This window comes from Schistocerca americana, chromosome X (genome assembly GCF_021461395.2).
Source record: "Schistocerca americana isolate TAMUIC-IGC-003095 chromosome X, iqSchAmer2.1, whole genome shotgun sequence".
Classification (NCBI taxonomy): Eukaryota; Metazoa; Arthropoda; class Insecta; order Orthoptera; family Acrididae; genus Schistocerca; species Schistocerca americana.
In genome coordinates this window covers 899,645,529-899,672,455 of record NC_060130.1, presented here as the reverse complement: position 1 = coordinate 899,672,455, position 26,927 = coordinate 899,645,529, and the positions used below count along the sequence as shown (strand labels likewise).

General features: G+C 39.7%; 1 protein-coding gene and 1 non-coding gene across 2 annotated transcripts in view; one reads left to right on the top strand and one right to left on the bottom strand.

The window, feature by feature from the left end:
• The first annotated feature begins 11,682 nt into the window (after nucleotides 1-11,682).
• Nucleotides 11,683-11,754, top strand: Trnat-agu. The gene has a single exon. It is a non-coding gene; the product is annotated as a tRNA-Thr (tRNA).
• Nucleotides 11,755-13,720: 1,966 nt separating this feature from the next.
• Nucleotides 13,721-26,927, bottom strand: part of LOC124555373 (protein phosphatase inhibitor 2-like) — a 35,110-nt gene continuing 21,903 nt past the window's right edge. Inside the window, exons 3-4 of the mRNA XM_047129262.1 lie at nucleotides 25,219-25,310; nucleotides 13,721-14,990 (exon numbers count right to left, since the gene is read on the bottom strand). Coding sequence (XP_046985218.1) covers nucleotides 14,749-14,990; nucleotides 25,219-25,310 — 334 coding nt within the window. The 3' untranslated portion in view covers nucleotides 13,721-14,748. The remainder of the gene's footprint in view (nucleotides 14,991-25,218; nucleotides 25,311-26,927) is intronic.

The window sequence follows — 26,927 nt, the reverse complement described above, 5'->3', positions numbered from 1 at the left end:
TTTCTGCGGCAGGAAACGTGATTCCTCGCTCTTTAGGGTGCCTCCTGCGTAAGACAGTCCCCTTGTGGTCTCCAGAAGTCGCTGAAGCAATTAAGGAGCGTTGGCGAGCTTTACAGTGGCACCCTTCCCTGGAACACCTCATAGCCTTTGAACAGCTCCATGCCCGCATCCACCAGCTTATCAAAAGGCGGAAACAGGAATGTTGGGAGAGAGATGTCTCGACCATTAGGTGCCATACGTCACCTTCCCAAGTCTGCGAAAAGATCAAACGTCTTTTCAGGTACCAGATCCCAGCAGGTGTTCCCATAAATGGCGTGTTATCTACTGACGCAAACACAATTTCCGAGCACTTTCCTCGAGCCTCTGCATTAGAGAATTACCCCCCAGCCTTTTGCACTCTCAAACAGCGGCTGGAAGGGAAAGTCCTCTCATTCACTACATGCCACAGCGAATCCTATAACGCCCCATTTACAGAGTGGGAGCTCCTCAGTGCCCTTGCACGTTGCCCCAACACAGTTCCTGGGCCAGATTGGGTCCACAGACGATTAAACATCTCTCATCTGACTTCAAGTGACATCTCCTCATCATCTTCAACCGGATCTGGTGCGATGGAGTCTTTCCATTGCTATGGCGGGAGAGCACCATCATTCCAGTGCTCAAACCCAGTATAAACCCGCTTGATGTGAATAGCTATCAGCCCATCGGCCTCACCAACGTTCTTTGTAAGCTGCTGGAATGTATAGTGTGTCGGCAGTTGGGTCCTGGAGTCATGGGGCCCACTGGCTCCATGCCAGGGCGGCTTCTGCCATGGTCGCTCTACCACTGATAATCTTGTGTCCCTCGAGTCTGCCATCCAAACAGCCTTTTCCAGAAGCCAACAGCTGGTTGCCATCTTTTTTGACTTATGTAAACCATACGACACAACCTGGCGACATCATATCCCTGCCACATTGCATGAGTCTGGTCTCCGAGGCCTACTCCCGATTTTTATCCAAAACTTCCTTTCGCTCCGTACTTTCCGTGTCCAAGTTGGTGCCTCCCGTAGTTCCCTCCATACCCAGGAGAATAGGGTCCCACAGGGATCTGTATTGAGTGTCTCTCTATTTTTAGTGGCCATTAAAGGTCTAGCAGCAGCTGTAGGGCTGTCCGTTTCACCCTCTCTGTATGCAGACGACTTCTGCATTTCCTACTGCTCCACCAGTACTGGTGTTGTTGAGCATTGCCTACAGGGAGCCATCCACAAGGCGCAGTCATGGGCTCTAGTTCATGGCTTCCAGTTTTCTGCCATGAAGACTGTGTCATGCATTTGTAGGCGGCATGCCATTCATCAGAAACCAGCACTTTACCTTAATGACGATCCATTCACTGTAGTGGAGACATATTGATTCTTAGGTGTGGTTTTCAACACTCGTTTGATTTGGCTTCCTCATTTTCGTCGGCTTAAATGGAAGTGTTGGCAGCACCTCAATGTCCCCCACTGCCTGATCAACACCAACTGGGGTGCAGATTGCTCCATGCTGCTGCAGCTCTACAGAGCCCTTTGTAGCGGCAACTTCTGCCACCAAATGTAACAGCAACACCAAATGTAGCAGGAAGGGGCAGAAGGCACCGTATTAAGACTTGTTTGAGCTTCCCAAGTGATTTATTGTACCCAACTACAGTGCCCCTGTTCCTCTCGGTCTGTGTCACGGGGTCCTGCAATGCTGAGGACACCAATTCGCTGTCTGCGAAACGGCTCGGTGCAGAATGGCTGCTTCAGAGACCCATGCATGCACTGCTGTGTGTCGGCATTGTATGGCAGTGGAGTTGCGGTGTCGTCAGGATGCGCCGGCAGCTGATTCAGCGGACTTCAACACTGCCACCTCAGCACCGCCCGCTGCAAGGCGACCCGCGACACGCTACCTCGCTGGTGTGACTAAGAATGCAGCGACAACAAGTGCCCGCGATCCAGCGTCCGAATCTGTGGCCCTCGCCCTGGATGTCTCCAGTGCATGTTGGGAGCCAAGACGACTGCCATCGGTAGCCAGCCATGGAGTGGCCCGTCGCTGGCTGCCCACGGACCCTGCATCAGCCTCAGAGGGTCGAACCAGTGACCTTCCAGGGACTGGAATGCTGGCACCCCATCTGCTGCTGTGTGTAGCCAGTTGTGCGACACACCCCACCATCCAGGAGAGCTGCCACACTTGAATGCCTTATTAGAAAACCGGCACCTATTTATATGCAGCTGTGCCCCTCTGTTTTGCTAACGCGCCACTCCTAGTCACGTACTCATAACACCTAAGTAGGTCAGTGGCCCCTTTCTCCCTGTAACTTGCGCCATGCAAACCGCTGCGTGTACTTTTTATGGTGGCTCTATGCCTGTGTGGCGTCTATTTTACTTTGCAACTGCTGGCGAGCGTAACTCACTGTAAACAGGCCCGCGCCTGACTGTAACTTGTGCACTCCGAAATATTGCACCAAAACTGTCTTTTCCTATCCCAAACAGTAGTGCTGCTACACCTTGTTCAATCCCACCTTGACTATGGGAGTGTGATTTATGGTTTGGTGGCGCCCTCAGCATTGTGTTTGCTCGACCCATTGCACCATTGCGGAGTTCGACTAGTGACAGGAGCTTTTCGGATGAGTCCGGTGATAAGCGTACTGGTGGAGTCCCTCCATTGAAGATTAGACATGCACAACTGCTCGCCAGTTATGTTGCACACATTCATAGCTCTCCTGAACATCCTAATTACCGTCGTCTTTTCCCAACCATGGTGGTTCACCTCCTGCATTGGAGAACCAGGTCAGGGCTAACAATTGTGGTTTGTGTGCAATCGCTTCTGTCTGAACTGGAGTCCTTCCCTTTACCACCTCTCCTCGAGGTCCATTCACATACACCTCCATGGTATAGCTGCAGGCTGAAGCTTTGCGTGGACCTTTCGTGTGGCCCTAAGGACTCCTTTAACCGTGCAGCTCTCTGCTGTCACTTCCTTTCGATTCTTGAAGTGTTCCTGGGCTCTGAACTGGTTTACACCAATGGCTTAATGGCTGATGGTAATGTTGGCTTTGCCTTTGCCCACAGAGGCCATATTGAACAGCATTCCTTGACCGATGGCTGCAGTGTATTCACAGCAGAGCTCGTGGCGATATCTCATGTACTTCAGTATATCCGCTCATGTTCTTCTGTGTACTGACTCCTTGAGCAGCCTGCAAGTTATCGACCAGCACTACCCTCGACATCCTTTGGTGGTGTCCTTCCACGAGTCCATCTATGCCCTGGACCAGTCCCGTCGTTCAGTGGTGTTTGTGTGGAACCCAGGACACATCAGCATCCCAGGCAACAAACTTGCCAAACGGGCTACACTTCTGGCGATGGGCATCTCTGAACCTGACCTGCATTCTGACTTACGCCACAGGGTTTTTCGGCTTTGGCAGACGGATTGGCATAACAGTACACACAACAAACTGCGTGTCATTACGAAGACATGAATGTGTGGAAGTCTTCCATGTGGGCCTCTCGCAGGGAATCAGTTGTCCTCTACTGGCTCCACATTGGCCATGCTTGGGCGACCCACAGTTACCTCCTGCACCGTGAAGACGCGCCTCAGTGATGGTGCAGTGCCCGGCTGACAGTGGCCATATTCTGGTGCACTGTCCCACTTTGACTGCCCAGCGACGAAATCTTGGATTTAGTTTTACGTTTTATTCGTGAGGGTGGGTTTTATCATTTGATCTATGTTTTAGCACATGTCTTGTGTCCCTCTGTGTCCTCCACCCTAGTGCTTTTAGGGTGGAGGTTTTAATGTGCTGCAGAGTGGCTGGTTATCCTTTTTATTCTCGTGGTCGACCAGCCACTGTAATCTGATTTCTTGTCTTACTGTCTTCTGTTTCTAGTGTCACTCTGTTGTTTTCTTGTCCTCTTTTGTTTCTTTTAGTGTTCATTGCCTTTCCTTCGTTCCTGTGGTTTTTCCTTTCTATCCATTTTGTGTTATATGTCTCGTCTGTTTTATTCTCACACTTGTGGCATTGTTTTATTAGGAACAAGGGACCAATGGCCTTGTAGTTTGGTCCCTTCCCCCTCTTTTAAACCAACCAACCAACATGACTAAAATGTGACATGCCACAGATGTTTCCCACAAAAGCTGCTTCTTCACAATAGTCATTCAGACTCACCCACATGTAGCACAGATTGAGATTCATGTTTCATAAAATGGCCACATAACACACACAGATGTGACTGAAACAGGGTGTCCTGGTGCTGATAGTATCACATTAGTCCCACTATTACACATGATATGGCCCCTGTTACTCTCTGTTGATACCTTATCCTGGATCTTGTATTCAATACCACAAAATCATATTTTTAGTGCCAGGGTGGCCCAGTGGTTTGCACATCTGCTTAGTTAGCTGGAGACATGGTGTCAAATCCCAGCCTTGGTAGAAATTTTCATTCATCACTTCAGTCTGCATATGAGGCACTGAGAGCAATAGTGGACTAACCCCAACCTTCCTTCAACAGTGATAATCAAGGTAGAAAGATACTGGATTTAGCAAACATATTGTCACGTAGATGAAGGTGTAAGTAGATGAATGACGAAAACTAACTTTACTTAACGAAGGTTTATTCAGCACTTGCACATACAGGAGCGCAAAGTGAACTGCCTCCGGCCAGAACACACATGGTATACAGGGTGTTACAAAAAGGTATGGCCAGATTTTCAGGAAACATTCCCCACACGCAAATAAAGAAAAGATGTTACGTGGACATGTGTCCGGAAACGCTTAATTTCCATGTTAGAGCTCATTTTATTACTTCTCTTCAAATCACATTAATCATGGAATGGAAACACACAGCAACAGATCGTACCAGCGTAACTTCAAACAATTTGTTACAGGAAATGTTCAAAATGTCCTCCGTTAACGAGGATACATGCACCCACCCTCCGTCGCATGGAATCCCTGATGCGCTGATGCACCCCTGGAGAATGGCGTATTGTATCACAGCCGTCCACAATATGAGCACGAAGAGTCTCTACGTTTGGTACCGGGGTTACGTAGACAAGAGCTTTCAAATGCCCCCATAAATGAAAGTCAAGAGGGTTGAGGCCAGGAGAGCGTGGAGGCCACGGCATTGGTCCGCCTCTACCAATCCATCGGTCACCGAATCTGTTGTTGAGAAGCATAGGAACACTTCGACTGAAATGTGCACGAGCTGCATCGTGCATGAACCACATGTTGTGTTGTACTTGTAAATGCACATGTTCTAGCAGCACAGGTAGACTATCCTGTATGAAATCATGATAACGTGCTCCATTGAGCGTAGGTGGAAGACCATGGGGCCCAATCAAGACATCACCAACAATGCCTACCCAAACGTTCACAGAAAATCTGTGTTGATGACGTGATTGCACAGTTGCATACGTATTCTCGTCAGCCCACACATGTTGATTGTGAAAATTTACAATTTGATCACGTTGGAATGAAGCCTCATCCGTAAAGAGAACATTTGCACTGAAATGAGGATTGACACATTGTTGGATGAAACATTCGCAGAAGTGTACCCGTGGAGGCCAATCAGCTGCTGATAGTGCCTGCACACGCTGTACATGGTACGGAAACAACTGGTTCTCCCGTAGCACTCTCCATACAGTGACATGGTCAACGTTACCTTGTACGGCAGCAACTTCTCTGATGCTGACTGCATGAAGAATTGCCTCGTCCATTGCAGGTGTCCTTGTCGTTCTAGGTCTTCCCCAGTCGCGAGTCATAGACTGGAATCTTCCGTGCTCCCTAAGACGCCGATCAATTGCTTCGAACGTCTTCCTGTCGGGACACCTTCGTTCTGGAAATCTGTCTCAATACAAACGTACCGTGCCATGGCTATTGCCCCGTGCTGATCCATACATCAAATGGGCATCTGCCAACTCCGCATTTGTAAACATTGCACTGACAGCAAAACCACATTCGTGATGAACACTAGCCTGTTGATGCTACGTACTGATGTGCTTGATGCTAGTACTGTAGAGCAATGAGTCGCATGTCAACACAAGCACCGAAGTCAACATTACCTTCCTTCAATTGGGCCAACTGGCGGTGAATCGAGGAAGTACAGTACATACTGACGAAACTAAAATGAGCTCTAACATGGAAATTAAGCGTTTCCGGACGCATGTCCACATAACATCTTTTCTTTATTTGTGTGTGAGGAATGTTTCCTGAAAGTTTGGCCGTACCTTTTTGTAACACCCTGTATACAGCTATAGAACATTCCGCTACAATGATTCTTGCCATTTGTAGATACTTCTAGAAAGTATTCAAACCGAATATAGAAATTAAAATTGCACAGTCCAGGTGAGTTTTGAACTCACGACCCTCGCTGCAACAGCTTAGTATCATATCCACTACACCACGGTGCTACTCAGCTTCTTCTGCGGCAATATTCTGTTCTTTACCCGGTTATTGTATGCTACAACTTTTAGCTTCTAGCAGTATTGCAGGTCTCATAAGTGGATTATACAACCAAATTGCATCTTGACCTCTAAATTTCCCTATTTTTATGTGGGTTAGTCCACTTTTGCACTAGGTGTACAGCCTCTTTCACAAAAGGATTTCCATTTACTTTTGGATTAAAACATATTTTAGATTGTGTACTTTGCAATCCAAGTATGAAAACATCATCATTGGAAAAGAAAGTAAAGTATGTACATGAAACAAATGAACAAGCAAATACAATGAGGAATGAAATACAACATATTCATTGAAATAGCTACAAAATAGTGAGAATACATATAGTTATTGTTTTTTATAGACTATTGTAGAGGAAAAAGATCTATAGTTTGTTTACAGCATTGAAAAGCTTTAAGAAACGGTGTAATGAAATAATGCAATTACAACAACCACAAAGGTTTCCAGAAACTGTTATTGCACATCATAATCTTCAGTATCAAGATATGATAAAGCACTCCGTCTTCAGGCCGCAAGCGGCCCATCGGGACCATCCGACCGCTGTATCATCCTCAGGTGAGGATGCGGATAGGAGGGGCGTGTGGTCAGCACACCGCTCTTCCTGTCGTTATGATGGTTTCCTTTGACCGGAGCCACTACTATTCGGTCGAGTAGCTCCTCAATTGGCATCACGAGGCTGAGTGCATGGCGGCTGGATGGTCACTCATCCAAGCGCCGGCCACGCCCAACAGCGCTTAACTGTGGTGATCTCATGGGAACCGGTGTATCCACTGTGGCAAGGCCGTTGCCCATCAAGATATGATACAGGCAACATATTTGCAGGCTTGTCAACAGCTGCCATCAGGTTCTTATAAAAATCATGGTGAACTTAAGTCCATTAGACTCAGTAAATCTTTCTTCTTCAGTTCACTCATTGCATTACCTTCTCCTTATGAGTTGATGTCTTTTTGGACACATCGACTTTATTAAATACATTAAGTGTTTCATTGGAATATTTAGAAAGTACATCAAAAGGCAGCTTTTCCACAAATTGTAGCCACTGAATCCTGAACCACTCTACTTTGGTTTGATCAACCGATATTTTGCAGTTTGTAATATTCCTTTCAAGCGTTATTGTTGAAAAAAGTCTTTACCCATGTTAACTAATTTGAAAGACTTTTTCTTCCTAGCAGCCTCAATAATCTCATTCCAGTTTTCTAGAATGTAAAGATTTTAAAAATACTTTTGTTTTTCAATCATGCCAAAATCTTGATCACAAGGTAAATATGAATGACCACTGACTACAAATTTGTGATCAATTTCATTTACTATGTAAATAGAATTGGAAACTATTTGCTGGCACATAAGTGAGAGTTTAATATTCCTATTTTGACCTCCACACTGATCCGAGTACATAATTAACCAGGAAGATTTCACAAAATGGTTCACATAGTACAACAAATATGAGCCAATCTCCTGAGGACCTCTAGATGCTATCAACTTGTTCCAAAGAAACATGTGACCATCATCATTCCCTACGTTATGAATACCGAGGCAATAGGTCCACATTTGCGTTTTGTAGTAGCATACCCCTGTTGACAATACGGGTGTAAGCGAAGTTTTCATCAGGTCAAATGTTATAACTGTAACATTATCATTTGGTTTAGCAAGCAAAGTATCGTTCTGCAAGCCTTTACGTGCACACACAGCAATCCTCAAATGTTTGTCTTTCTGCAAGATGAATGAACTGTCACTTGGTAAGGTCACTATTTTGATCTAGAAAGAATCACATTTCTTACATGAATCTGAACCGGCAACTGTGTGCCACCACATGAGACATCCTTCCGGGTTCTCTGTTGACACTGGACAAGATCGAAACAAGTGGCTGAAGGTATATGAGCGTATAGCAAAATTTAACAAATGGGATGACACCGTGTGTCTGGCTAACGTATTTTTCTACTTGGAGGGCACTGCCAAGCAATGGTATGAGAACGACGATGGATGGAAAGAAACTGTTCATTGAAGGTTTTACGAAATATATGATCAAATGCTGGGTTCACTGTTTCTTTGCAATATAATGAATACATACTGATACTATATCAAGTGCCAAATACTTTCTACTCAATTTGTGTATGGCATAGTGACTTCCATATGCTGGAAATTAGTCAACAAAACACTTCAGCTATTCTATCTGACAGTGTTTTGTTGGCAAATTCATATCGTCCTCGTCAGTCAAGTGTAGCAGTAAAGCTAACATTTCTGCTTCAATATTCTATCCATTCAACCTGCATATACTGCTAATGTGTGCTGAAAAAAATGGTTTGCACACTTTCACATCATTACCATGAATAACAGGCAAAATGTATTGCCTTTTATTTTCCCGTTGAGAAAGGTATGTTATATACATTCATGATGTTTTACAAAAACGGATACTGTTAATTAGAAAGACCAATTGCAAATCTAAGTTCGCCAATCCTTAATAATCATTAAATATTTTACACTGCCTGGCTGCATTTATCTTTAGGTGGCATTGCTTCATCCAAGAACATGGTCCCATTCGGCATTCTTTTTGAGGTGTGATCTTGCCCTTACCATTTACATATTCTTCCCCTTTGGCTCGTCTGATTTCTTACATTCCGTTTTCAATCTTTCTCATTCCTCAAATGCTTTTTGCCTTTCATACTGTTCACATTATCAGGGATGATGATGCAAATGGTCCTGGTACTGAGGACATTTCCAAACCATCGTTAACATCGAGCTGCTCTCTATCACGTTCTTGATCGCCACCTCCCTCCTCCGATTGAAACATATCTGTGAAGTTCAATGTCAAACATACGGGACTCAATATTTTCGTATTATCGATACACAATACGATAACACACACCAACATACCTTGTAATTTGTTCCTCTATAGTTTTAGGTTGTGTGTTTTCATCCATCATTGTAACTTCAACAACTATCACCCAACCAACACACTACAACTGTACTACGTGATTCCAGGATGTGAATCAATGCAGAGTGACGTGAATACTGTGAGAGCAACTACTACAGAGGGCAACATCGTTGCATCACACTGGGCACGACTGCACGTAGCGAACGCTGGATTTGGTTTAGGGAACTGCTGTCGGTGCAGCAGTGGACTAATGAATCTTAGTCCATTATTGCTCCATGAAAACGTGACAAAGGCTCAGCGCAAAAAGTAGTAATTGGCCCCTCATCTACATTTACCATACAGAATTTAAATGTGTGGTTTTGTAGGGTTTTTATACTTCACATAGGCATCATTTCATGCAAGTAACTTAACAAGGCAACAAATGTGGGTTAGTCCACTCTTGCTCTCAGTGCCTCATATGAGGGTTGGAACTTTAATAGTGGCAACTATTTATCTACAGCTCCTACAAAATACGTGTTTCAAAGTTTTACTGACCTTCAAAGTAGTCACCAGCATTGAGCACAGCCCGTTGCCAGCAGTGTGGAAGTCGGAGAATACTCTTAGCAGTGCTAGTTGTATGTGCTTGAGCATTGTCCTGCAAAATGATGGTCAGGTCCTGCAGAAAGTGTCATCACTTCTGTCTCTAAGCTGTTCATTTTTTGAACACAACCTACGACCAGCTTAGAGACAGACGTGATGACACTTTCTGCAGGACCTGATCATTTTGCAGGACAATGCTGAAGCACGTACAGTGCAACCTGTTACTGATTTGTTTGACTGATGGGGCTGCTAAGTTCTATACAATCTACTGCACTCCTGACTTAAGCCCTAGTAAGTTCAACTCGATTTCTAAACTGAAGGAAACACTTCACGGCAATCGTTTCAAAACTGCTAAAAATTCGTTGGGCAATAAACCGCACCACTCTGTCAACACAACTGGCACTGCTAAGAGTATCCTACAACTTGAACATCACTGGCAACAGATTAAACACACTCACAGTGAGACTCAAATGTCCATCGTATGCAGTAAGTGCCGAGGTGCTATTCCAATACAGTTGAAGAGCCTCTGTAATGCTGTTTGAGTTTATAGTGAATACCAAGTGGGCTGTGTGCACAGGCATTTGGACTGAGGAGGGAGGCATGCTAGGGTAGTTTGTGCAGTTGTTAAAAGCCACTGTGCCTGGGTGGCATAGAGGTTAACGCATCTACCTAGCGAGCAGGAGAAACATGGCAACTGATGAGACTCATTAGAACTGGGCTGATGTACACACCATAGAAACTTATTGGATAACGCGGAGACAGCTCTCAGCTAAGTGTGGCATATTGAGAGCATGTACACACCATCATTGCGGAACTGTGGTACAGTACAGAAGAATTTTTCTAGTAACACTGTAAACATGGTTGCAGGACAACTCTCACCAAGTCTGCTAGTAACTTCCTAACTCATGTTCACAATAACCTAATAAAAGATTAAGCTGTGGTACAAAAATCAACCCAGAACATGACGCAATGTGAATCAAACAAGACTAAGAATAGTATGAAAAGGGTTGTGTGTTATTCATCACATGGGAGGCAGTGAGTTGCAAACAGGCACAATGAAAAGACTGCCAGACAGTTAAGCTTTTGGACAAAAAAGTCCTCTTTCAGAAACAGAAAATGTACCCACATGGCTGTATGCGGCCCAACTGTTTTACAAGCAACCAGACTATGTGCATTTTCTATTTCTGAAGAACTTTTTTGTTGTCTGAAAGCTAAAATGTTTAACAGTCTTTTCATTGTACCTGTCTGCAACTCTCTATATCCTTGTGTGGTACTTGGTAACATGAATTACACACTACAGACTAACCACTTCAGTGGGCCATCAGTGCATTGAACTCTTTGCATAATTTAAAATGAGACAAAATTATGACACTGCACCACACTACCAACGTCCTGGCAACCAGTTTCTTTGGCTCATTAATGGCTTGCAGCTCTATGCTGCTATGACCAGTGTTCTTTTACAAGGTATGTACATAAAATAAAGGAAAGGTAATCACTCACCTGTAGCTGGCATGTGGCACATAGTATAAATACTGTTTTGTGTTGCTATCTTTTGAGCTCTTTGTCTTTCTCTAGTGAAAGTACACACACAATTACACACACCCATGATGAGACTCAAATGTTCATTGCATGCTGTAGGCATTGTGCTATTCTAATACAGATGGAGGAGCCTCTGAAATGCTGTTCGAGTTTAAGGTAAAACCCAAGTAGGCTGAGGAGTGAATGGGAATTTGGATTGAGGAAGGAGACACGCTATGGTTGTCCACGCAGTTGTGCAAAGCAACTGTGCCAGGGTGGCGTAGTGGTTAGCACATCTGCCTAGTGAGCAGGAGACCTGGGTTCGAATCCCAGCCTTGGTAAAAATTTTCATTCATCACTTCAGTCTGCATACACATACTTCACAGTGTTCACTTGGAAACTGGCCAAGACGGACCTGCTAACACTTAAGCAGCAATTCCTGTTGGGTTTGAATCAGATTGTCACTGAGATGGCGTTACTCTCTTCTCTAGACCCTGTCAATTAGGATTTTTTATGGCCAGTGTCCTTATGCTATGTTACATGGCTAGGTAACGTCACTCCTTGTAGTCAAATTGGGCGGTGTGTTGATTTACCAACAAATAAGGAAACTTAATTCACAGTGGGAGCATCCAAAATACCTCCTTTCCGTCGCGTCTCCATGTTGACCTATTTTATTGTGCCAATTCCATATAACCTATTCACATAAAAATAACACTTCAATGTGAAAAGTCACGATTAACTGGTATCAGTGATATGCAAACTACAACTCTCCAAAGTATCCAATGGGGCAACTTATTTTATCTGGCGAGCTTATGTATGAATATGTAATACACTATCTAGCACAATGCACATTATTTCCTTTCACTGCAGCAACAAATGACATGTGAAGGACCCCATATTTTGATTTCACACGTCACAAAAGTTGCAGTGTTCTGGAAAAGCCATAAGAATTGCTACATTTTCAAAATTTTTCTCTCAAAGTTTTGGTTTAATAGCATTGATAAGATTTTTTTTTTAAATATCAGAAGAAAAATTAACTTTGTATTCTTACTACATTTTAATTAACGTCTTGACGACTTAGAAAACAGCAACATTAAAACACCAGTTAACACTGCAAAATGTTTGAGATCTCTCTTTTGGTACTACATAATTCACACAAATGTGAAATTTTCTTGTAATACTTCCACAAAAAGTACAAATTTTTTTTGTACTTCAATCTAACTTTCCCACAGGTCTGCTATTATCTGCTTTCTTCAAAAAAGAGGAGGAAGGCTACTCTCCAACACATACATGCAGTAGGCCATATCAATTGTCTAACTGCAAATTGGAATGCTCTTTTCTCACTCCAACTTGGTGTATATTTATGCATATAAACAATAAATTAGCTATGGAAATTCCATATTTTATAAACTGTGTCACTGACCATGGCCATCTTTTCAGTGTCACAACTTAAAGATGTTAGCTAACACTGTAAACACCATTATTAATAACCTAAAGTGCAAGTTCTTTATTTAAATGAAAGAAAATGTAATAAATTTTTAATCTTGGTAAGAAGGTAGCATTACTGAATATTTCCTTCATGGCATAACATTCACCATTACTTTACATGTTAAGCAAATCAAATATAAAAGCAATGCTAGTTAGATGTTCTTGCACCCACTGTTCTCACAGAGCACTCTCTCCCCTACCTTCCCTAAAAGCTTCATCACCAATAACATACATCAGAGTTCCTTTCCTCATTACAATGAAACTATTACAGACTGAAATGTGTGTACAATACTCACCATTGAGTTTCTCTGTGCAATGGTGTTACACTCAATGTGTTCGCATTAAGAAAGATCAGTATTTTATTTCACAACAAAAATGCAGGGATAAACTACTTTTCATTTTGGTTGCTAACATCTGCAAAGAAATTATTAACTTTAAAGATTTCTGTAATGTTTATTGTGAAAAACAGGTTGGGTAGGATTGTATTTGTTTGAAGAGAATAACCAGTGTTTTGAGTACAGTACACTGCATGAAAATGAACAGGAAAAGTCAAGATCAGTTTAAACTTTTGTTCTGCATCCAAGTGGTGTTCATACAAATATGCCTCCTGCACTATGAGGAGAGGGGGGGGAAAAAAAAAAAACCTACCTTTTCTGCAAACAATGGGACTACAAAGAAACGATTTTAATGCATAGATGACAAACTAGTCCCAGGATGATGTGTGTCTTACACAACTCAGGGGGTGGGGGTACACAATTAATAAGGAACTTTGTCAGGGTGAAATATCTTTTTTATATATCAGAAATATGAAACAAAATATTTCAGAAAAAATAAGAATTTGCATTTCAGTACTTTATACAATTAAGAATAACATCTTACAACATATCCACAATATAATAAAGAAATGTATTTACAAATTTCTTACCAGTGGTTACAGGAATGTAGCATGATGCATTTCATCCCTATGAAAACAGATCACGAACATAACTGTTTGCACTAGCAATAAATCTATCACACTGGGAAGCTTAGGAATGGTACATGCTATATGACACAAATCACGACTGACAAAATTTCCTTGCAGTCCAAAGGTAGGAGCAAACTGTCACTGACCAGTGAACTGAAGCTATTATATATAAAGATAGCACCCAAATACAAATTTTAATTTGCTAGGTAAAATAAAAATAAAGAGCTTGACAGACTTCAATGCTGCCATATATGTGTGGGGAAAAAAATAACTGCATAGGAAAATAAAGGCATTTTATTTGTGTATTCTCATATGTGAGAATAACTCTTTCAAAAGTCTTTAAACAAAAAACTGTCCTTTCAGCCATAATTCTACCTTCAACATCATCTCTCTAAACCCTTCTAACAATTTCTTCAGTAGATTTTTATCAGCTCTGCCACATGTTCATCTGGTAAGTGACAGCCCACCAATCCTCAGACTTCAAATTTCCCTAATTTTTTCCTAAGTAACCTCAGTTTTGTTACGAACTTAAGCATTAATCTACCGGAAAAAAAAAAAGATTTCAGTTCTAAAAGAATTCCAGCTTCCACTTTTCAAATCTCACACATATATATGCCCTATATTGGACAAAATACTGAAGGGTTTTTACATCTGATACATACATACATATATATATATTAAAATTTTTAGCTGCATTTAATTGTGCATTCACATTTAGCAATTAATGTCAAAAACCAATGTTATACTTTTACTGATCAGTTTTGTCATTTGGGAAGGGGGAAAAGTATTGTTTCTTTTGATAAATTAAACTTAATGGACACAGATGAACACCAGTCTGTAATGTTTTAAATAAGATCCAGTTAGTAACACAATCCAGAAAGATTTAACTGCAATGTCCTGTTGCTGCAGGTACTGTGACACAGTTCATATTTGAAGCACTGGCACTGTTCTCAGTCGTTTGTTGTGCATGTTTATCATCCTCCTCCATTTCTACTGCTTCATCATGCTCACAGTAATCATCTTCTTCAACCTCTTCCTCTTGCTCCATCAGCTTCCGAGCAAGCTTTACAGCATAATACTCATTGTAGTGAGCTTTTCGTTTGCTTTCAAATGCCACACGCTTGGCTGTAACGCAAGAAAATATATATTAACTTTGTGAATACAATAGTGAACTGAAATTCATAAAACAATAACTGAATGATTGTCCACAATAACATATGAGTTCTTAGCGATGATAAAAAAAATATTCGTACACGTGATGTGATATCCAAAAGCTCTATTTATGCTCCACTGTACAACAATCTAAAATATGAAACTGGTATATGAATGCATCAATAGAATTACAAAACCCACAATTTCAGTGTGCTGACAGATCGTAAAACATATTCTGAACTATTTAACATTATGATACCGGTTGATAAAAAGATTCTTCTAAAAAAATTATGAAGGGTCCAGGAACTAGCACTCTTGTGAAACAACAGCTCATTTTTTTCTCTGCAGAATATCTTGCAAATAAACTTGGGTGAATCATCAAATTCTGCAAGTACGGATAATAGCAGCTCTAATGTTCTCAATACAAATAAACAATTTATCGGATAGGGTCACTAGCACTCTCAGATTGTCCACCGAGGATGCTATTGTCTACAGAAAAGTATCAGTCACTGAATGATACGGAGATGCAGTGACTATAGCATTTCCAATTGATGTACTTACAGGCAGTTCTCTTTAAATGTGGGTAAATACATAATAATGCTCATAAATAAAGGAATACAAAAGGTTCCAAGAAGTTTGCCACTAATTCTATTGCTGAATATTGCCATAAAGTTTAAATAAATGGGAAACTACATGAAATAGAAAGAAGAATAATTAGTATTTAACATTATGTTGGGAACTAAGTCATCAGAGATAGAGCACAAATGCAAATTTTGGCTAAGATGGAAAAGAATTTGGTTGTTACTCTCAAAGTAACCATCCATGTATGTAAAGTTATTGAAGACTATGGAAAACTTAAATCACAATGGCTGGATGGTAGTTGAACTGCTGTTCTTTGTAATGTGAGTACCATCTGTTCAGCATTACACATTCTTGCTCAAAACCACGAAACAGAATGAATTCACGAAACCTGTACCACGGAAGACCAATGGAAGACTTCGATTTCATGGTAGGATTCTCAAAGCGTGTAGCACCTCTAACAGAAATAATAATAATAATAATAATAACAACAATAATAAAGCTCAGTCCTTATCAAGTAGGTCTGGTAGGATGCATCAGAGGAATTCAGACACACTGTCAAGATTTTAACAAATCAGTATAGCTCACACACAAGTCTGAGATGCTTGGTGAAATAAAATAAGAGCAGTCTGAAGATGTGAAATAAAATAGGAATAGTTTAAAGCCAGGCAAAATTCTTTTAAGCCCACATTGAATGAATTTAGATGAACAATATTTGACGTATACTGTACATCAATTCTGCTGTCTTTGACATATCTTGCATAGGGTGACACACAGTTACTTCTACACCATATGCTAGTAGAATAGGATAGACAATGCCTATTATTAGTAAAGATTACACTCCGTCATTCACAGCACACTGGCTTGTGAGTATACATGTAAGAGATAAGAGCAACTGTTGGCTTTTTCCTGTTTGCACACTGAAAATATTTATCATGTTTGTACTAAGAGGGTACCAATAAAGTTATTTTCATATTTCAGTGCCTTTGTAAGCCATCCGTTCTGACATATGCTTTTAGAGGCACTTCAGGTATTTTTATGTAGATGTGAAATGAACAGTGTAAAATCTAATTAAATATTAATGAGTCACATCATCATCATCATCATCATCATCATCATCATCATCTCTGGCAACAGAATTCAACATATCAATTGGCAATTAAAAATTATGCCATACTCAACAATCTCACCATTGGCGGTAACTAATATTTAACTCTAAATGTGTTTTTGCACCTACAAATCACACTCAGAAACTAACAAAAGCTCAAAATTTACATGCCTTGAGTATCTTAGTAGATGGAAAAAATGCTTCTACTTAACTATTTTATCTGTCCCGGTAAAAAAATAATATTAAAATGGTATATCTAAACTTTCTTCTACCACTGAATTTCTTGTTATTGCTAATTCACAGCCAAACACCTCTTCTGTATGGTAAGTTGGTTTCTTAATCCAGTCTACTGTTCGCATTTGACCAACGATTTCCCAAGACCATTTTAAATATAAACTTCATAGAGGTTGAAGTTGTTTTCAGGTGGAAGGTACGTACACTCTGTGAAGAAATATCAATAACATACAGAACAAGTGCTATTAATTTTTCAAATAGGTGAATAATACAACATTTGATCGGACTTATCAATGTTGGGTATGTCACTGACTGTATTGGGTTTCAAAGATTTTTGTGATTTTTTATAATGAACTATCATTTCAGTATGAAACATCTTATAAAGAGAGGAAACATCCCTTTGGCTTCCTATTCTGAAACAGCAATGTTATTTATTTCCCATGGTGTCACAGACTTCTTCAGTTTAATAGAAACTAACATTTTTGAGTTATCCTTCCTGATATGTAATGACCCAAACATTTTATAAGTCTATGACAGGTTTGTTAAAATCATCCATAAATATCACACACCCTTGGTTCCTGGGAGTTTTAAAAGAAAAATCAAATACATTACTGATCTCTGCCTTTTCCTCTGACTTGCCACAGCAGAGTTTCATCTCACAAGCCAAATTAGCTTCATACAGTTCATAAAGTTTCAAACCATATTTGTTTTTATATACTGACTGGGAAATAGGCACCTGCATCACAAAGTCACCGATTTACCACAAAAGAGTACTGCCCTGAAAATGATTACTACTAACAGGGATACTGAAATGGTCTAAAGCTAGTGTATTTTGGGGTGGGAGCCATTAATCCTGCACTGAGTTGTCAGAGACATTGATAACAGTTTAATTCTTTTCTATTTAGAACCTGATAATGAAATGAAAATTTTTACAGCATTAAGGTTATACTGATGCAATAAATCAAGGGCCTAAGTACAGCAAAACTTCAGAAACAACAATTTTATAAATGTGTGTATTCCTCCAATCAGAGGACTGCCCTATTATTTTGATTCACATTTTTCTATGTCATGGTTTACAGAGACATTTGTTTCTTCAGTTAATGAAGCCATGAACTCTTTGGAATAGTACTGACAAAACTGTCTAACAAGAAGAGCCAGACTTTGCGAACCACCAATTTCAATATGGTACTGCTATAAAGTGACACTTGAGCAAATGTTTAGGTAATTACAGTCCCATTAAAAATAACTAAGGTCCAAGATCGTGAGTAACAATATGTTTCAGAGCAGATGGAATCAGAGTACTCAATAACACAGAAATTTTATTTTTATTATCAGGTTCACAATCTAACAAGCTTCAAGATTTCAAATAATTAATGATTCTGATCCACTGCAGATGTACTTCAGGTGGAAATCCCTTGCTAACTGAAGCACTGACCAAATGGCATCATCAGGCTAGCATGCAGTTCTTTACTGCTTCTGTGCGCATGGGTTCGAATCACTTCATACTTTTTTTTTACTCCTTAGCACGAGAAATTCTGCAGATTGATCACTACCACTTACAAAAAGGAAGGAAGGAAGGAGTGGATTTAGCGTCCTGTCGACAAAAAGGTGTACATATGGACAAGGAAAAAATTTCTGGGTTTTTCCCCGAATTTTCCGGGTGAAAATGCACTTTTTCTATGTTAAGTGACAGTATGCTTTCCCTCTGAACTGTAAAAATTATCAACCTTTCCAATGGTTAAGGTTTTATACACCATCTTAGAACTTTCTGGCACTTACAAAATTTGAAAGATCTTTGATGTGCAGCAACATGTATTATGAAAGTATAAATTTGAATTCCGCCAAAACTAGCACGTCATTTCCGAAGCATTGAAATCGAGATTGCAATGCGATTTTGTAAGTCAATCATAGCTCGTCACATGATCTCGCCAGTCGATGATACCAGGTATTCAGAGCATAGGGCACATGATGTAGTCACCCAATAGCAACAACACTTAAGTACCATGAACACACAAATAGAAAAAGTTAATGGTTTAAATTAATACACATGGTGTTGTTACAAGAAAAGCTAACAACATTCTTTTAAGTGGCTGGTCCTCACAGTGTTAAGTTTTAAATGAGAATAAAATGCCCTGCGATTTAAGAAATTCATCGAACATTCTCACACATAGCATCCACTCGCAATGTTTTCCTGCTACCTGTTACAAACAGCAGTTGCTAGAGAGCGCCAGAAAATAGGCGTTACTGTGTGTACACATCCATGATGACGTAGGAAGCCCATATGCTTGTATGTGTAATCTTAACAAGAGGATACGCCAAGAGCATCAGAAATTTGCAAACCATAGGAAAATGCATAATTTGACTTAAAGTGCACATTCTTACGTCCAAATTCACAATGAAGCACACTCCAACCTGATATTAAGCTTTCAGTGTGGTTTTCGGGATGTAAATTTTCTTGGAATACCACCACTGCTATTATGCCATAATAAAGAACAAAACATGAAATAATATCTCTCATGTTTTGTTCTTCATTATGGCATAATGCCATATGTGCCAGAAGATGAAAACGTGCACTTGAAACTTAGCAAACAGTTGAAAGTAGCAGGGAATACAGAATGAAACACTGTTTCACATAAATTGAATGCATCAGCAGAAAAGATTAATAAAAGCCAAATTTCTTTAGCAAACCGACAAAAATAACTTCATTGTCCTGCAAGGGGATTAATGCTCAATTGCCAAAAATGTGGAAATAAGAAAACTGAAATTAATAACACATTTTAGCCTTCTGTAATTATGTGAATGTATTTTAATTCACTTGATAGTTCCCTGCTACAGATATCTGTTTTGTGTTCATTTGACATGAGAGCTGTAAATTAAGAGGGAACAGAAAATCAATAAACGCAAACACAGGCCACGTGGAGACTACCCCTCCCATCTAAAACTCATATGGCTCTGCGCATGCGCGAATCTGTCAGCTTTGGTATGACAAAAAATTTTCCTGGTAGCATATGGCTGCTGCTTGTTACTGTCAATATAGCTAACAGCCACACTTTAAGTAGCCAGAAGCGGGAGAAGTTACCGCTCATAGGAGACTCAACTGCACCTCAGTCTGCTGGTAATTGCTCAAACTAACCTAATGTAAACAGTTGTGGCGTCACACTCATCAGAAAGAGTTTGTTGTTATGAAGTACTGCATAGTCTTTGTCCTAGAACCTTTGACACACTTTGTTGTTGGCAGACGCTTGTGTGTGCACTGTTTTGTTACTGTAAATGGCGCATTTCCTTTGCAACTTTGATTTTGTTTGTTTTCTCTCTTGTTGATATATTATTGCTGCAGTATTATCCTGCAGTTACTGGATACAGTAATATTCTTTGTTAGTGACAGTTCTTACTAGTAAAAATTACGAAAACTTAACTGAAAACTGAAGCAATGAAAAATTCCCAGAATTCTTAAATATTCCCAGTTTTATCCCAGATGAAAAACTCCCGGGTTTCTCCCTTATTTCCCGGTTGTCCCGTGGCGTATACACCCTGAACAATGACATTAGAGAGCATGAGCTCTGATTGTTTCATGGATGGGACAGAAATTGGCTGTGCCCTTCCAAAGGAACCACCCCAATATTTGCCTGGAGTACTTTATAGGGAAATAGCAGAAAACTGAATGGGCAAATTGATATAGTTACCTATAATTCCATATTTCTGGACAACCCAAGTCAGCAGGTTTATAGAACCAGTCATTCTGGCAGAAGTGTACATCCCTCTGCCAATCGTGTGACTTTCTTCTCTCATCAAGTTAAGAACTTCAGAAATTATGAAACTGCTGCACAGTTCTTGAAACATTTAGAGAACTGCATAACCAAGCATAAGGGTGCAAACTTTATGCACAGTTAGCGGTCTGTTCCAGGAGTTCACACAAAGTTGACATGTCATCAACTGTGTTTGGTGTAGAGGATTTATCTGTTTTCCCTCCAATAGTGAGTACCATTTGATGCACTGAGAAGGCTTGCCCTGACACGGGATCTAAGATAATGAGAGAGAGGGTTGGGTTGGGTTGTTTGGGGGAAGAGACCAAACTGCAAGGTCATCAGTCTCATTGAATAAGGGAAGGACGGGGAAGGAAGCAGGCCGTGCCCTTTCAAAGGAACCATCCCGGCATTTTCCTGGAGCGATTTAGGGAAATCACGGAAAACCTAAAGCAGGATGGCCGGTCGCAGGATTGAACCGTCGTCCTCCCAAATGAGAGAGAGAGAGAGAGAGAGAGAGAGAGAGAGAGAGAGAGAGGTAGGTAGGGGTGGGGGGGGGTGATGAGAGATTACCAATAAGTATGTCATGCTTTATAGCTCCCATCTTGATATTCCCTAAAACATGATGATATATTTTGTGAGAAATTCAGAAATCCACACAAAATCCAGTCTGCAATGGGGATCAACAAACGTTATCAATGTTCATATGGATATACACTGATTTTTTTTCCTTGTTCAGAAGTTTTTTTTAATGATAAACATAGATTTCACAACTACTTTCATTCCCCTGCCAAGAAGTTAATAGTAATGCATAAAAAGTGATTCACAATCCATGGGCATGGAAGCTGACATGTGAATGCAAGGCTTGCACTACTTCGCAACAGCCCCAATTAGCAAATCTATCTGCAACAGATCGAAATTACTACCATTCAACAATCACTGACACTAACAGGTTGTGGACCTGATACATATAACTAGAATTTTCTTATTTATGAGCGATCTAATGATTTCATTGAGGTCAAAATGGATCCTATAGCAATTTTTGACCCCTGTTACTTTTCATAAACAGAAGAACAGCAACCTAAAGCCTTTCACAGGAGTTTCTTTCAAGTAATCCCATACAGTATGCTGAAGCCAATCAAAATTGGTGATACTTGGTCTGGCCTCTCATTGTAAGGCACATTTCAATCCCATCTTTCAGATTTTAAATAAAAAAATAAAAACAAAACAACAACAGATTATCTGGAGAAATTTTATTCCATACATCAATGTCACTTGTAATGTCTGCCAATGGACCAATCAGTTCTTCTCCACTACATCCACCACTGGTTGTACCTGAATCTGGAATTTTATGTCTACTTCAAGTGGACTGGGAATACATCAACCAAAAAATCCTATGCTTTAATGACCTCAACTTCCTACTCCAACTAGCAGAAACTGCAGGTCATATCTTCCCACCAAAAAACATTTTCAAAATTTTGATTGTTGAACTGTATCTCTTAAGATAACCAATCCAAACTGTGCAAATCATTTAGTAAATCTTGTACAAACAATTTCTCATTTTGGTCTTTGATCTAAATTACCCTGCACTAAGTTGACACAAGCAAATTAATTCTGGGCTAATGTTTGCAAAAACCACACTCAAAACTGGAGTACCATTCTTACTATGTATTACTGAAACATTTTATCTACTCAAAGACAAAATTATCAGCTATCCACAGTGTCAATAACAGTAGCACTACTTGGGACCTGAAAACTGGAGCATCATCTTTTGGCAAAATTCACACTTAAAATGTTTTGTCTGTAAATGATGAGACATCCAAACTTAAAAGGTTGCCATGCTACATGCCTGAAGATGAAGCCTTAGTGCTTTTTGACTGGAATATTTGGTTTTGCCAAAACTTCAACAATTTTTTTCTGAAATTATCATTGCTTGTTTTCTTCTTTTGGCTCTATTTATGCTTTGAACAAATGATAGTTTGTTGAGAACCAGCAGTCTTTTCCCACTGGTGAACATAATCTTTGCTGATTTAAGGTGTTCCTCCACATTTTTCTTTTCCCACCCACTTCAATGATTACAAACTTTGCAGAATATTGATTTCAATCTTTCATTGGCATTAATAGCGGGAGACCCACAACTGACATCGCTACAGGAAGAATTGATAAGGTATTTAGCATAGAAGTAGAATCGAAAGTAACTATTCATAAGTTAGGGGAAGATTTTGACACTGTTGAAATATGTTGACAGGTTTTGTTTTCCCATCACTGTATTAGATCCTATAAACTGGCTGCCAGCCCCAAGTGTAAATAAACTAGCATTAGGACCACCAGAGGGGCAGTGGGGGGAAAGAAGCTGTGCCTCCCTCCTGCAGGGCAGCCACCTTACACACATATTGTGTGTTACTGCAATAGCCGAACTGCCGAAAGGTCATAGGGCTCACCGACCCCTTCTGGTGTGATGAAGATTGTAATCGAAGTCCATGATAGAATCATTTCAAAATAAGAAAACAACCACCAATGTACAATACTCAGCTATCAGTAACTGCTACTACACTATTGATTGTTGAGGTCAGCAGTGTTGAACTTTGTAGTTCAGACCCAACCTCTACTGGTATTTGATGCAACCACAGTTCAAAACATCCAGAACCCAAAAGTGTCCAGACTGTACCAACTTTCGAATTTTAGCTAGCAGGCGAACTATACATTTCTTTGTTCCAAGACGTTAAGTCTGCAGCTGAGTCCTGTATTGCCCTATGCAGTGTGTGTTTTATAGCACCATCTGAACCACAGACAATTGGAGTACTGAGCACACAAATACGTCGCCGCATTCATGCAGCTTTTTATTTTATAAGTATGTTATTAAGCACATTTTCTTGCCTAATTTGTTGAGATGATGTGCAAATACCAGTGACTGAAAATTGCTCAATATCGCTGATATTGGTAAATATCAGTGATATGGCAGAAATCATCATTTCGAGCAAAAAGTCTAGTACACATGGGTCTAAAATGCATGAAGAGCTATGAGCACTTTTTTAGTAGAAGAGGTAGAGCCCATGTTTACTAGACTGTTTTGCTTCGGATCATTCCTGACATATTCCTGAATATTAACCATTCCCCCTGGGACACCATGTTTATGCAGAAAAACATATTTCACACACTCTGACAAAAATAGTTCATCTGGATACAATTCACAATCAAATAGCATTTATTAGGTACGAGGGCATGTTAGAAAGTAATGCCTCAGAGTTTTTTTATTCACTTTTCAATATCGGCTGAGGTATTACAAGGCATGCATATTACTCTGTTGACTTTCCTGCTTCACTGACAAGTAGCAATCCTCTGACACAAGAGGACTCTGAATTTAAGTGGGTAACAAGGTGGTATGTAACTATGTCACTGCATGACAACCACCCCCCCCTCCCCCACCCCCAAAAAAAAAAAAAAAAAAAAAAAAAAAAAAAAAAAAAAAAAAAATTGAAAACACTAATTCAAAGAGTGTGTCCTACACATGGAGCACCCTCTCCTTCGGCACAACACTGCCAGACCACACATGAGTGCCACGACAACTGCAACAATCTGGTGCCTTGGGTTCACTTTCATCGATCATCCTCCATACAGTCCTGACTTGGCCCAATTCAATTTTCATCTGTTTCCAAAACTTAAAGAACACCTTCGAGGACTTCTCTTTGACAGTGATGAAGCAGTGCAAGCAGAGGTAAGGTTGTGGCTTCATTAGTGAAGTCAGCCACTCTACACTGATGGTATCAGTAATCCGGTATTTCTTTGTGCCAAATGTGTTCGTCGCCCTGGCGACTATTTTGATAAAGGTGTAGAATATTAAGAAAGTTTTTTTTTTTTTTTTTTTTTTAATTTAAAAGCCTAAAGAGTTCTCAAATTAAAAAATTCGGAGGCCTTACTTTTCAGCACACCCTAGTAATTTCACATTTTTGCATTCTGGGGCAGAATTTGAATCTATATTTGTATTTGTACCAAATGTTAATTTTTTCAGGTACCTAGTCATCACATAATCACAGGATATGTTGACCGCAACCTGATTCATCATTTTTTCTTCTGCCTAGGAGACTAGAGTGAAATTTAATCTGCAAACCACAATAATGATGAAATGCCACTAAAAACCTAGAAGAATTTGAACTACACACTGAAAACAATCTGTGCAAATTATTAACAAATTTATACACTTTTCTGAGTGAACTGATCATTAATGTTCATGGAACTATCTGATGCAATGCCTTAAATTGAATATAAATATAATATTAGGAAACCAATTACACAAAAAATCCTGTCAATTTACCCTGGGCACAGTCAAATATATCTGTTTATACCATCACGGATATACTTATTTGAGCAAATGCACTAGAATTACTGTACTGCTGAATATGTATTTCCCCCTTGTTTCATGCACACTACCAGCAGGCAGACTACTGACAGTGGAACACACAAAATACAATTACTACAAAAACACAATGTATCCATTTTGAATTCTTGTAGTATCGAAAAGTGCTTTGTCAAGTATTACCTTTCATTTCATCAGTTTCATCTTCACTATCTTCTTCGCTTTCTGAATCTTCTTCAATGCTTTTTGGTGGCTTTGTTGCCTCAAGTCGAATTCTGTGGAAATAAGATCAAAATTAATGAATGTACACATACGCTCAATTACTGAGAATATGCAACATTACAACTATGAAGGTAAATGGCAGGAAGTACAAGAAACAGAGCATAGTGAAGTTAGTGGTAGTGGCAATCTGCTTTTATCAGTGATACCACCAATGACATTTTATTTATTAATTTTGATGTAAAAGTTCAGGTGACTGACTGGTCTGTAGTGTAAACCAAGGTCTACGTTAGGTTGAAATGTGATTGTTTTGTTGTGATGAAATGCCACTACATACCGAGCCAACAAATTTATCGTAGCACTTTATACATAATGCATTCTGTATTTATATTAATGTCCCTACTTTGGGCTCAAATTCTCAAGTTTTTAGTGCTTTTGACAACATTAAGAACACGAAAATGCCCACCCAAAAGTCCTGTATTCCCATGAGGGTCCCATTACTTTCATGGTTAAAATACGCATTATTGTACGAAATATATACAATATATATACTTTTTAATGGTGCTTGTTAGCGTTATTACTCAAAGTTGATGAATTCTACCACATTCTTTACTACTTCTCACTATATATATATATATATATTTTTTTTTTCCATGATATGTGACAGTATACTTTCCCTTGGAGCTGTAAAACTATCAATCCTTTGAATGATAAATGTTTTATACACCAGTGTGGAACTTCAGAGGACAAAAAAACTCGGCAAGAATAAAAGTTTTGGAAAGCTTTGATGTGTAGCAACATTTACACTGCATATTTTTATATTATGATACACTGCATATTTTTGTATTTGTATTACGATAGTACAGGTTCAAAACATCACGTTAGTTTTTGAAGCATTGAAATCAAGATTGAAACTCACTTTTGTAAGCCAGTCATAGCTCCTGTCACGTGACCTTGCCAGCCAATGACAACAGATATTTAGAGCATAGGACACATGACAGTCAGCCAATAGCAACATCACTGTTAATTGGAGTGAACACACAAATACAAAAAGTTAATGATTTAAATTAATACACATAGTGCAGCTACACGGAAAGTTAACCTTTCACATACAATATTGGTCTTTAGGATTAACAAGCTACAAGAAAAGCTAAGCTTTCACATATAATATCGGTCTTTTTTGCATGTGTTGCACTTTAAGATACATCACACAAATGTGCCAATAAGGTTTTAAATAATGACAATTTCTGGTCTTCTGGGCTCAAAATTCTTCTAAGTGCCTAGTCCACAATGTTTTAAGTTTTAAATGAGAATCAAATGCTCTGCGATTTAAGAAATTCTTTGCATATTCGCAAATGTAACTTAATACATCTTGCGTAAAAGGAAACTTACTTTGAAACTAATGCTTTTCAAAGCACCATTCACAATATTTTCCCACGACCTGTTAGAAATGGCTTCGTTTCAGCAGTTGCTAGAGAGGGCCAGAAAACAGGCCTTACTGTGCATGGGCAGCTACGATGATTTAAGAAGCCCATATGTTCATACACATAGTATTAAGAGATCTTACATGACATCATAAAAGAAACAGAAAAACATAAAAGAAAAAAGAAAAAGAAAAAAAAAATCATCAGAATTTCGTACACCATGCTAAAATGGATAATTTGGCTTAAAGA